General features: G+C 43.4%; 1 protein-coding gene across 8 annotated transcripts in view; it reads right to left on the minus strand.

Moving 5' to 3' along the window:
- TENM2 (teneurin transmembrane protein 2) overlaps window positions 1-13,404 on the minus strand; it is an 867,288-nt gene that overhangs the window by 333,677 nt on the left and 520,207 nt on the right. For 7 of the 8 annotated variants that reach the window (XM_045577000.1, XM_045576998.1, XM_045576997.1 and 4 more), the window contains one exon: window positions 5,996-6,205. The exons of the other annotated variant lie outside the window; for it this stretch is intronic. In XM_045577000.1, coding sequence (XP_045432956.1) covers window positions 5,996-6,205 — 210 coding nt within the window. The remainder of the gene's footprint in view (window positions 1-5,995; window positions 6,206-13,404) is intronic. 8 annotated transcript variants of the gene reach the window in all.

The raw sequence follows: 13,404 nt of genomic DNA on the forward strand, positions 1-13,404 counted from the left end.
GAGGCATGGATTAAATAAGCTATTCAATATCACAGTGTCAGAAAGTGACTGAGTTATGATTCGCATTCAAGTGGTCTAGACGTCAGAATCCATAGTCTTAGGAAGACCATTATTTTTAATTATTATTTTGGGGAGTGAGCTGAGAGGCTTAGTGGGGCTGAGTCTGTAACACCTGTTGCAGGAAGGAATCTATCTTTTCAGTCAACAGAGAATGGGGACATCTCTAACGAGGGGTGGGGCCACATTTTCAAGTGGCTATTGAATATTCTGCAGAAGCTAGTTAGAAGTGATTGTGGTCTTTAAAGGGATTCCGGAAAAGCTAAAGTTCTGGGTGAAAGCTGTTAGGGCAGGAAACTGTTAAGATGTCACACGATGCCCCCAGGACATCTTGCCAGCCTTCTGTTTGTACCAAGGAGCCAAGGACAGAGATAGAGCGGTGGAATGTACACAGTGCGCATCGACCTTGGGGATTTTGTCAATAGCAAGATTATTTGCTGAGCGGGAGCGGTTCTGTGCCGCATGCCACTTCCAGGCTGCACATCTCCAAAGGAATTACCTGTCCATCTTGCATGTGTGCTCACGTGCACCGGGGTACGGAGGAGCGGCCTCGTCCTATCTGGGCTGGAAATTGCTAGATGTATAAACTAGGTGCGTTTTGGGGAAGGGGGCAAGAAAGCACATAGGGAAGAAGAAAAGGTCTGATCTCTGTGTGTTACACTGCCGGCCAGGGAGCAGGGCCCAGAGAGTCCAACAACCATCAATTCGCAATTCTCAGATTAAATCCTTGTGTAGAAGGCTGGGTGATGCTCGCTAGGAGCTTGGGTCAGAATATGAGGAGCAATGCCTTTTCTGCTTGCTGCTGGGACATTTCAACAGGTTTTACAAGACCCCAACAGGTGCTACAGGACCCCAAACCATGCTTTTCAATGTTTGTAGCAAAACAGCAAGGTGCTGCTTTGCATGACACAATAGGACTCAGTTTTGTCCATGGCCCAGAGGGTGGAGTGAAATCTTTCCAAACCTTTTCATTTACAGATTAACTACAAAGTTCTACCATATCTCAGACAGACTCAGGTCAAATATAGGTATATTGCATATATTTTCTAAAATAAGTATATTCCCCCAAGCTGGGATGTGATCTGCCCCCTTTCCCATCATTATGCATTTTTTTCCCCATCATACATAATAAAAGCAGGAAATTAAGAAAATAAAGGCCATTATGAAAGAAACTAGAGGCCTGATGCATGAAAATTTGTGCATTGGAGGGGTCCCTCAACTAGGCCTGCCCCCTCTCACAGTCCAGGTGCCCTCAGAGGATGTCCTACTCACGGATTAGGCCTCCTCCCAGAGATCAGGTGAAGCCAATGCCCCCAAGGCTGCCTGAGCCTTGGCCTGGCCCTCATTGCCTGAGCTTTGGGCCCTAGCAGTGGCAGCTGCTCTTTCACATTCAAATCCAGCCTATGGCTGGTGGGAGGGGCCCGGGAGTAAATTTGTCCGGGAGCCACACTTCAGTTTTCATGAGAGGATATCAATGCGAACCTCTCTGTGGCTGTCAAGACAAATTTGAAACACGGAACATTTGCTTTTGTTAATTTCCCTAAACATTTAGTTATGAGCAATGATATTAAAGGTCTATTGTCTAAGGAACAAGCAGTTTCCATGGTCCTTTATAGAACAAAGGTTTATGTATGGATCAAGTTTTATCCTTGGGCTGTGTTTTTGGGCATTTGTGGAATTTTTTAAAACTGAAAATGCTTTCTATGGAATATGTGGAGGGAGATTATAAGAATGTCTGCAGGAAATTCTTCAGCACATGCATGATAACAGGTCACTGGGAATTCACCCCCATGGAAGCAATTCCTTTCCAGCCTCACTATGAGGACTGACAGAATTTCCCTGAAGCAGATGATTTGTGTTTCTCTCATGGATGTTGTGCATATTGTTGCTTCTCTGATTCCTTTTTGCTTTGGTTTCTAGGAAGCTCAAGTATTTTTGTTGGTCTTAAATAATGGAACAGGACTTTACATACATGAGCTTCTTTTTTCTTCTCTACAATTTCCTTTACCCTTATTGTCTAACTAGAGGCCTGGTGCATGCACCAGTAGGGTCCCTTGGCCTGGCTTGTAAGGATCTGGCTGAAACCGGCAGTTCGACATCCTCCGAGGCGTCCTGGAGTGTGAGAGGGCACTCTGCAAAGTTGCTGTCACTCGGCAGCTCCTGTGTTGAGCATCTGCCTGCTGGTGGTCAGTGCACATCATAGCTACCAGCTGGTCAGCTAGTAGTTTAGACTTTTATATATATTGTAGATATAGATTAAAATTTCTAGTTTTGTGGTTTTTTTTTTTTTTAATTGTCACAAGCTTTCACAAACTATGGGGTACATATAAGAAAAGGAATGGGAAAAAAAAGGGATGGATGAGTTAATAAATGTAGCTCTTTTGCTTTATGATGCCAGGTAACCAAGATAATCATTAAATGATCTAGACAGTTGAGTTCTTGGGCTACTCTAGGTAACCCCAAACTTGCTGGTTTAGATGTACAAGTTTCATTTAGAATTGAACCAAGACATTGACTAAAAAAAAAGGGCCTGGGCACCTTTAACATGCTCAGTTGCATTCAGAGGCTCTGCAGCTGAAAGGGTTCCCCCGTCACAGAGGACCAAGTAGAAGGGCCCTGACTGACAGGTATCAGGTGACATTTCTTCCCTATGTCTGATGCTACTAATGAGTGTTCTAAACCCCTTCACTGAGACTTTTAAGAAAACGGAAAACGCAACCTTTTATGAGAGGGGAGGTAAGCCAATGCTTTTGATTACAGTGTGGCTGCCCGTGTATTTTTTGCCTCATACACTCATAGCAGAGTGCAGACCCCATTCGTGTTTGAAAGGCAGCCTCATCATGCTCGCGGCTGCAAGGCCCTCCATTACACTGTCACTTGGACTCAGATTCTCTTTCCAGATGAGTTATTTCACAGGGTTTGAAATTATGCTGCTGTAACACGAGAAACCTCTCTGGAGCTAACCTGGCCTGGCAGAAGGCCGGACACAGGACAAGCCACCTGCCAGAGCTCAGCTTTGGGGAAGAGGATGCTGGAGGGAAGGGAGGCGCCATGCTTCTAAGCATCTCACGAGGGTCCCTGGGTATGAGCTCGATTGGCACAGAATGAAGGTTACAGTGAGTTGGCTTCACAAGGTGCCGAGGTTTTAGTACCATCCACTAAAGAATGTGCTGCATTCATAGAAAATAACGACACGGAGCCATAAAGGTAAAGCACTGTTGTTGCTTTGAGGAGCTTTTCACGTTGGCCAAAGCATTTTAGTTGTGCAGTTTATGTCGGGTTGTCTTTTTAGAACAAAAAGGGTCTTCAGGCCAGGAAATGTGTGTAGTGACTCCCCTACTGAAGGCCTTTGCTAACGCCAAGCAATAACAGCAACCATCGAGGGCAGCAGGAAATCATGTCTTACTGTCTTGCATGGGCTGATTGTGTTGGAAGGGGTTTTATTTCACCCGAGAAAAGAGATGAAGACCACACTGATAGCAGGGCTCCAGAACACAAGGTCCCTGCCAAGAGACCAACTTCAACAACCCTGGGTAATTAACCAGCTAAACATAACACAGCTGATCACATGATTGCTCTGTTTCTTCTATGACATCCTCCAAACAATCCTGCCCCTTTCACATACAATTCAATTCTGAATGCCCAGGCCCAGCTCTGCACTTGGCATTGTCTGTGTCAAACTCTATTTTCAATCCCTTATGTCAAATTTAAATTCAAGGCAACTGCATTCAGATCTTGATAGAATCCTCAATTTGCCCTGGACCCTAAATCCATTCTGTAAGACACAACACATGCACTTGCCTGCGGCCCCCGCCCCCACACACACACATGTGAGCACACATATTTGAACTTCATTTGCGCTCACTTTGGTTAAACCAGAGTTCTCAGGTAAGTATCCACTGAAAACAAGGGCATTGCACAATTGGGTCTTTACCCCTTAAGTGAAGAAATCATATCAGCTCAGCTCTTATTTGGGGTAAAAATGGACCCTTGAGTTTTCTGTGGTATTTTGCCCTGTTATGGAAGCTTAAATCACTATCAATCTTAAGTAAGCTGGACAAACTAGAGCAAGGGATGAAAAGTGGATGGATGATATGTTTGACTCTGAACACGTAGATCCATTGTGTTCACCCAAATGAGGTTTCGATTAGGCATAAAGCCAACAAGAATACCCTAACAACAACTTACATTCTGATACAATGTTCAGAGGAAAAGTCACTCATGGCCTCATCACTAAGAACACACACTAGACGGCTCTGAGATATGAAATGACCTCTCATGGAAATCATATTTGCTTGCATACCTACAAATGCATGAGAGAATATAGTTTGTAAAAGCTCATCTTCTCCCTAATAATTGTCTGTTTTGAAAAAGCTATCAGCAGGTGCACCTCATTTCAAAAGCCTCTTGTCCTTCGGAATACAACATTCATCGTGATTACATCATATGAAACAAAAAGCAGCAAAACATAAGTGAGAATCATTCAATTAAATGCAACATAATCTCAGCAGCAACAACAAAAAAGGGGTTCTGTAGCTAAAAGTAGGTTCTGATAAAAGAAGAAAATGGAATATATTTCCGCATATTTTTAATTACATAGAATTTCCTCAAACATGATTTTTTATAATATATTCAATTAAGTTAACATCATATTTGAAAAAAGAGCATTTTCCGATTTCATTTGAAGCCTGATTTTGAGCAATTACAGTGTCATTGTTCCGCAGTAGAAAGGTTGAATTCATTTACTGCATGGTTATGCTAGTTATGATTGATGTCTCTTCTCCAAATGATAAACCAATCACCCCAATGATGTAATGTCATTTTAAGAGTGCCATAATCACATTTCTCTCAAACTAGAAGCTCTGATAAGTTCTAATAAAGATTTATGGTAGATTAAAGGCCTTCATAATATCAACAATGGATTGCCCGTTTGATGAGAGATTTGATTAGGTAATTTTTTTTTTTTGGAAAAAACAATACAAGTTTACTAAATATATCAGGCCTGGCTTTGAAGAAGGGCACAGGCCATCATAAGTAGCAGTCCATCATTTTCCATCTCAAGAATGAATCATTGTAAATGTAGTTAGGAGGTCCTATCTAATTGTAGAGGCTGAGGCCAGTGGTGGCGTACAATCATGGATGGAGCCCAAACACAATCTCATCCAGGAACATTCTTGGCATGGAAGCTTGGTCCTGCCTTGGACAGGATATGTTAATGGACACCATGAATGGCTAGTTCAGAAGATAACTCCAACGCCTTTGAGTCAAGAGCAATTAATTTCTACAGCTGTCTTTCCTTAGGCCATGAGGACTTATATCTAGATATTGTCTGCTCTTAGGTTCACATAGTTTGTGAACACATCACCAACAGGAGAAATCAAAATAAGGCATTATTATTGCTGGTTTGGAACAATTGCACCTAAGATGTAGAGGTTAGAGCTAAGGCAGTAGCCTCAAAATCATCAAAAGTGAGACAGAACCCTGGGACCTGTGAATGTGAAAACCACAGTAAGAACTAAGAGTAAGAGGTAGTGTTTATCCATAAGAAACAAGAGATCAAACATGCATACAATTGGGCATGTGAGGGTATCCAGGGTACTTGGCTCTGACCAGAATCACAGTAAAACAAAATTTAACATACTACTGTCCCTCTGACCTTTCTCTTTGAGACCTGTATGCTCTCATCTGCAGCAGTGGGCAAATCCTCTCACTGAAGGAGGCCCAAAGCTTATTGAGACCAGCAAAGCCTTATCTGTGACCTTTGATGAATGTATCCTGGAACCATAATGTCACAAAATGACAAATGTATTCTCCTTAATCCCTCAGATGTGCCCCACACCATCTTCTCCCCAGCCCTTGTTTCTAAATTTCCATTTTGCTGGAGATGCACACGATCACACACACAAAACAGCACACATTCAGACCACAGTTTCCTTACCACTGCTGGAGGCTTGCTGGGGCCCTGAGCATGCTCTGAGCAGGTATGAATTGGGGGAGAATTCCTCATCGGGGTTGGTGTCCATGATTTGATGGGAGGTGTTGCTGTCTAGCAATGGCATCTGGCAGCTAACGGGTGGAGGATTATGGGAGCTAGGCAGCTGAGCAGATGGGAGGAGGCTAGACGAAGATGTAGGTGGAATGGGACGACCTGGGAAAGAGGACAGAGGGGTCAAAGGTCAGCAATGAGTGTCATGAGAGCATCCAGAGAAAGTTACATTGAAACCACCTTACAATAAAAATATCTAAAAGAAAGGGAGAAAGAAAATGCTCCAGATGTATTATTTCAAGTAGTTAGCTGTTTCTCCACAGGTCTAAATTCATACTACCTGTAGTATGAAAGCCAGTGTGAGCAGAAATATTCACCTACATGGCTGATGTGGAATCCATCTGGAAAATTCTTTTCACCTCCCCTGCTGCCATCCTAATCTGAGACAGCATAGTCCCTACCCATCAGTCTCCTTGCTGGTCTACCTGCTTCCCCTCTGTCCCCATGTCTTCTTCACAGCAGCAGAACATGGTAAAAATAGAAATCAGGTCATATCATTCGCCTGCTGAGTGCTCCCCCATTGCATGCAGAGAGAAGTCCAGATCCTAGATGATCATCTCCATGTCTTGCTTACTCTGGCACCAGCTGCCTCTAACTCATCTCTGATGGTAGCCTTACCACTCCCCATGTGGCCCCTTGTTTGCTAGCCACAGCACGGTCTCTCGCTGCTTGAACGTGCCACGTCATTCCACCTTCACAGCCTTTACCCCTCCTGTGCCCTCCACATGGAACATTCTCCGCGACTAGCCACCTAATATTCACAATCCTGCTCCTTCTTTTCGTTCAAGTCTTCCCTGTTTGTCTTCTTGAAAACGGCCCACCTGTCTGCTCTATCCCATTAGCCTGTTTAAATATGTTCATAGCCCTTACCACTATCTGAGGGTAGACCTCTGTGTATTTATTTGCTTCTGTGTCTGCAGTGTCTTCCTAGTATAACACACCTCTTGAATGGATGAACAAATAAATAAGGGAGACTAAAACCAAGCCCATGAGATTGGGTTAGATGTGGGAGAGAAGTGGGAAGGGGAACACATTTGCATCCCAAAGAACTGGCCAAGGACCCACTTCTCTACACAATGAGGGTTGTTTTGACACCACAGGGAATTCCTACAAAGAGAAGCACGGCCACTCCAGGCCAAGGAGAGGAGCAGCGAGCCTTGTAGAAGGTGGACAGGGATGTGGAGCTGCCCTGGGGTCAAGAGGTTCTCCCACTCGGAAGGCTGCAGCAACCTCTCAGCACATGGCAGGGAGCTCCTGCCAGCCAGGTGCCCAGTGAGAATAACTGCCATGTGCACTCTCCCCCAAGTCTTCCTCACACCTTGGGGTCCCTGCCAGTGTTTGCCTGCTGGCTTGTTCATTTGGGAAAAGCTCAGAAAAACGAGCCAGGAACAGCAGCCCTAAAAGCCAGGGGTGCAGAGAGAAGGGAAAGGTGTTGAGAAAGCAAACTCCTCAAGATCCAGGTCTGAGTTTCAACTCGGGTAACAAGTGCTTGAGTCAGAAGAAATATGTTTTCCTGCTTTTTAGATGTAGTATGTATGTGGGGACATTTTCAGGCACCTCAAATGGATGTTAATGTCATTGTCTTTATAATTCCATTTCCTGTTCAATTCCTGACGGCATTAAATGTTACTGATAGACATTTGATAGACCAGAATGTTTCAATTAAATGTAGGGGTGCCCCTTGCCCTCTGAGATACTGAGGACACAAGAATAAGCATAAGCAAGGCATCCGCCCTGCCTCCAGAGAGCTCCCAGTCTAGTGAGGAAGGCGGACAGGTGACTATTCCATTTCAGGACATGATAAAGAGCAAGACCTAAGAACATGGTGCTTTGGGGGTGGAGAAAGGGACAGTGGGTCCAGCCTGGCCAGGTAGAGGTAGGTGTGAGAGTCCCTCAAGGACTCATGGAAAAGGTGAGGCCCGAGCAATCTTCATAAGAGGAGGAAACTTCCGGTTAGAGGAAACTAGTGAACACCAGCACAGAGGCATCTAACCACTGGCCTATTACCCTTTTGAGGTGGGAGGGGTGGAAGAAAGAGACAGGAGATAGGAATACTCCTAAAGCTTAAATGTCAAGGGTTCCTGCCCAATTACACGACTGAAGAAGGATCACCCCTGAAATACATCCATAGGTAAATGGATTTTCATTTGAAAAACTCAGTTCATTCATGACTGCTTGGGAGCCATGTGAGGCATGCTACTCAGGCCTGATGATCTGGCAACGATAGACTGAACACGTTCGAGTTTCATCAGAAAATGTGCTCACATTTAATCCATACCTTCTCCCCTAGATTTCCCATCATTATTATGACTATCTTAATTCTAAATGTTTTTGCATGAGGATTATGTGCCACTCACTGCACTAGCCACTTTACTCAGGTTATCTCATTTAATTCTCAAAGCAATATGAAGTTAGAGTGGTGATAATCCCTAATTTATTGATGGGGAAACTGAGGCACAAAGCGGTGAGACTGCACAGCTAGTAAGTGACAGGGGCACAGGAGTCAAACTCAGGTTTGTCTTTCCCCAAAGGCATTCCCTCCCCATTCTGCAGTGTGTGCCCCACAGCATGGTGACAGGAAGGGAAGGTGACATACAAGGAGGGGGCTGATTGATAGGCAATCAATCCAGGTTCCCATCTCCTAATCCCAAGGCACTTTCAAGATTTCATAGAATAAACATTTCTATGAATAACCATTTATAGACACTTTCAGCTGTCAGAGTTCGAAGCCTTTCTCATAATTTTGTTATCAAGTCCAAAGTGGCTCCTTCTTAGCAATGTTACTCTCCCCCTTGCCCAGGCTTGCGGACACAGTGGTGTCCTGACCAGATGCTGTGAAGTGAGGCTTTGGTGGGGACAGATTTTAACTCATAGTCAATAGGCTTTAGAGTTTGTATTGAGGAGTATCTGAGACTTCGCGCTGAAGAACAAGGATGGCTGGGAGCCAATTTTGAAATTCCTTGGAGTGACTGAGGTGGAACTCAAGTTCAAGTATAATTTTCCAGGAGCCTGATATGACGGTTGCTACAAAAATTGTTCTTTACATGAACTTTTTGAAATTTTGTTCAGCATGAATTCCTTGCATATACTACAGACAGAACTGCTTTTTAATTTAGACAAATACAGACAACAGAAGAGCAGTCCCAACACAATGAAAGTACTGGGGTTACTTCGGTGCGTTAAAATATGCAGCACAAAACTGCCTGATTCCCATTACTTTAACTCCATGCGTTGGTAGTTCCCTAAACTCTGCTTGCTAGTACCAACCATTGCTTGGGAAATGTCTCAGCCTCTAGATCTATCCCTCAATCGGGACTGTATGCTGTTCTCTATTTGCTATGTCATTTGCTAATTTTGTTCTCTGATGCTACATTTCTCCCTCCTCCCCCGTCCTTTCCCCCGACTATTCCACTTGACAGAGACCATCTGTACAGACACAAACAGGTTCCAAGGTGCAGGGGAGAGAGCTGGGACTTCTTCAGGCTCACTTCATAGACCATGATTTCTTACTAAAATACCTAGCGTGCAATGGGCAGGTAACCAGGAACCTTGCACTTACCTGCTTCCTACTTTATACACTACATAGACCCTCTGGTCTGCAAACTATTTTTGAAGTTCCATTTTTGAAATGACATAGAGTCGCTTGCAAATATATAAAACACTGGACTTAACTAATTTATTAAAAAGCAAGAGAAAGCATGAGAAGGCAGCAATATGTCATTCATTAAACTCATATGGTCTCGGGTATGTGTGGGTGTGCGTGTTTTCCAAGATCCCCATGTAAACCAAAGTCTCATTAGCTGTGTGAATGGATTCCCCGTGACCTTAAAAATGAGGACTAATTCAATATTTTCCCTAATTTATCTGTTTCCAAATGAATACGATCTTGTGGTAGTTTCAACTTGTGCAAGTATTCTGATAAAACTTGCACCTATCATCAGACATAGCAGTTGCATGCCAACTGATGGGTTGGTATTGGCTGTGGGGAATGCTGGGTTGAGAAGGATTCTGAAGTGCCTAGGGTTCAGTGAGAAGCAGTGCCATCATCACTTAGGAAGCCATGGACCAGGAGTGGGTGAAACGTAGCAGATGCACTGAACCCCTCTGCCAGCCAGGTTGCAGGCTCCATCCATCATTCACCACAGCCCTACTGGGACTTGGGTCCTATACCATCTGTGGAGGACGTCACATCGCTCTCACCCTGTTGTTTCAATTACAGCACCATTTTTCTCCCTAAACTGATTTGGATCTAGATTTAGTTTTTCCACACAAGATTAAGGACTCCAATCTCCTCTCCATCCTCAGAGTAGTAGATATTATCCATGAAATTGCTGCTCTGCCCCTAATTTATGACAGAAGGCATGTTGCTAATCAAGTCCCCCAGTTCACTGAACACCACTGGTTCCTTTTTCATCCCAAAGATTAATGGCGGGAAGATATTAAAATGTTCTGTGTAGACTATGCATAACTGATTCCTGTAGTAACAGGGGTGTCAGGATATTTAGTGAAATAGAGCCATGATCAAGAGATAGTTTAAAAACCCCCAAGTAACTCAAAAACAAAATCCAAATAAAAACCAGTAACAGGAATAATTAATGGTAAGTTCAGTGACCTCATTACCACCTATATATGTAATCTTGCTTTGAGCTGAGAACTCAGCTAAGATTTCACATGTACTTTTCTCTTTTAACATTTACAGCTGTGCATGGTTCATTCAACTCTGTCCCACATTAGACACAAACGATTGAGAAAAAAAAAATGAAGGAGATGTGAACCCCAAACTCATTGCTCCTCTTCTGGAATGCACCACAGAGATCATCCTAGGGGAGGGAATGAACTAGGGGCTTCTCCAGAAACAGCCACAGTGACTGCTCCACAGAACAAATGATTATTAAGGAGAGGAAGCAATTCTTGGGTCAAGAACTGGAAATCCTTTGTGGCTTTGTAAGTTCAAAGACTTAATAAAAAGGTGGCTTTTGTGGGCTGAATATTATAAAAAGGACAGTAGTAACATATATAAAATAGTTGGCTAGAGGATTTAAATATTTTTCCTAATGAGTTGTTCTAATACTTGTTGTTTATTCAAATGTCTGAGTAAATTAGCCACTTTCCCCCTTCATGCTTGGGGGTTTGTGAAGCCAATATTTTTGTTGTTGTTGTTAATCCTCACCCGAGGATATTTTTCCATTGATTTTTAGATAAAGTGTAAAAAGGAAGGGAGGAGTGGAGAGGGAGGGATGGGGGGGAGATAGATAGATAGATAGATAGATAGATAGATAGATAGAGAGATTGGCAACTTGCTTCCCTTCCCTGGGCCTCTCTGATAATTAACACTGACTTCCCATGTTGTGTGAAAGACTGGAGGTAATATATGTAAGGTCCCAAGAGCTGTGTTTGACACACAGTGGCTACAAGGGACCCAAAGGGAGCTAATGAGACTTGTAGTTTGTTGGTTCCAGTTGGTTCATATGCACCAATATTTCAATGTATGAACCAATTTATTTTCCACCCCATCCTAATTTTTTCTTCCTTAAGCCAGCTTGAGTTGGTTCTTGCCACTTAGAACAAAAAGCATCCTGATTATAACTGGTCACCGAGCCCAAGGGAGGAATGACTTGGCCAATACCAGATAGTGATTGAGTAGAAGAAAAAGTGGAAATAGATTCTAGTTCTTCTGCCTCCAGAATTACGAACTTTTCATGTTTTATAAGCTGACTTGCTCCATGTTAATTCATGAGAACTCAACCCCATGGGGTCCCCGAGAACTCAAGTAGGTGGAAGATACCTGGTCTACATATAAGAATATTGTGGGCCTTACAGAGTGGGGGAGAGATGCAGGCAGATAGCCATTTACTTGCCAACAAATAGGCAACACAGCAGCTGTCTGTCCTCAGCGTGGGAGGGAAACTCAGATAAACTCCTGGCTGGTGCTAGGTCTTGCATGGGCCACATTAATCTTAGGGAAGGGTGAGAGGGACTCAACTTCTTACCTACATGTGAAAATTTAAAAATCAAACAATACAATAGTTTCTATTATAATTATAGAATACAGAATGACCCAATGAAAAGAGCATCTTAAATTAAAATAGAGACTGCCCAGCCAGTGTTTCTGAGTGGTTGAGAGTCAACTCATGTACCGAGAGGTCACTGGTTTGATTCCCAGTCAGGGCATATTCACGGGTTCTGGGCTCGATCAATGAGTCTTTCATCATTGACATTTCTATCTCTCTCTCCCTCTCCCTTCCTCTCTCTCTAAAAGCAACAAAAACATACTTTAACAATTAAAATATAGATCTATCTTATATGTATATTTAGGGGTCATATTTATATCATATGCATATTTATATTCCCTGTAGCAAGATGCTTATATTTAGTGCTGATGTTAGCCTAGATCAGTCATTCTTAACAGGGGGCAATTTTGCTCCTGAGGGGACATTTCACAATGTCTGGAGACATTTCAGTTGTCACATTTGTGAGTGTGTGTAGGGATACTACTGGCCTCTAGTGAGTAGAGACCAGTGATGCTGCTAACACCTTACAATGCACAGAAAAGTCTCCCTCAACAAAGAATTTCAGCCCCAAATGTCACCATGCAGAGGCTGAGAAACGCTGCCCACACATATGAAGATTTTAGATTAGTATACTTTATGTTATTTGGTCAATTTTTAAGTAGCTCTTTTTTTCTGATAAGAATCAGACAGGCATTAGAAGTGAAAATTCTGATTCAGCCAGCTAAGAAAACTTCAAGAAAATAAGCTTAAATTGCCACTGGAGAACTTAGCACAGGAGAAGTTCCCGAAGCTGATCTAATTCCTCAAGGAGGGATGTTCTTGCACACCGTCCTCTGGAGCTCAGGGAGACTTGTTGGTTGAGAGACAAAGGAGGGACTCAGGAAGAATGTCTCCACTGAGTTGTAGATTACTGAACCTCACCTGTGGACTTTACATGATGACCCCTCATGTCTTCTCGAGGCAACAGCAGCCTGACTGGGCAACTGGGTTTGCTCCATTCCATAACGCTCCATTTCGAGTTTTGAGTTTTACCGCGGAAGCCCTAATTGCCCTCTTCACTCACACTTCACTGAACTCACTGAAGGCCAGTTAAGCATTTTCTTGAAAACAGTTAGTTTTCAAAGGGCCCTGGCCAAACATCCCAATTTCACACACACTATTATCCATAATTTATTGGAAGGACGGCAGGCCGTTGGACTTGCCTCAGTTACAGGGCCTCTTTCAGGAGCTCAGGTGTGAACTGTCCTCACAGTTTGGGACCCTGCATTCTCATGTCCTCCCCAGATCTCA

Source organism: Pipistrellus kuhlii, unplaced genomic scaffold (assembly GCF_014108245.1).
Source record: "Pipistrellus kuhlii isolate mPipKuh1 unplaced genomic scaffold, mPipKuh1.p scaffold_m20_p_8, whole genome shotgun sequence".
NCBI classification, from domain to species: Eukaryota; Metazoa; Chordata; class Mammalia; order Chiroptera; family Vespertilionidae; genus Pipistrellus; species Pipistrellus kuhlii.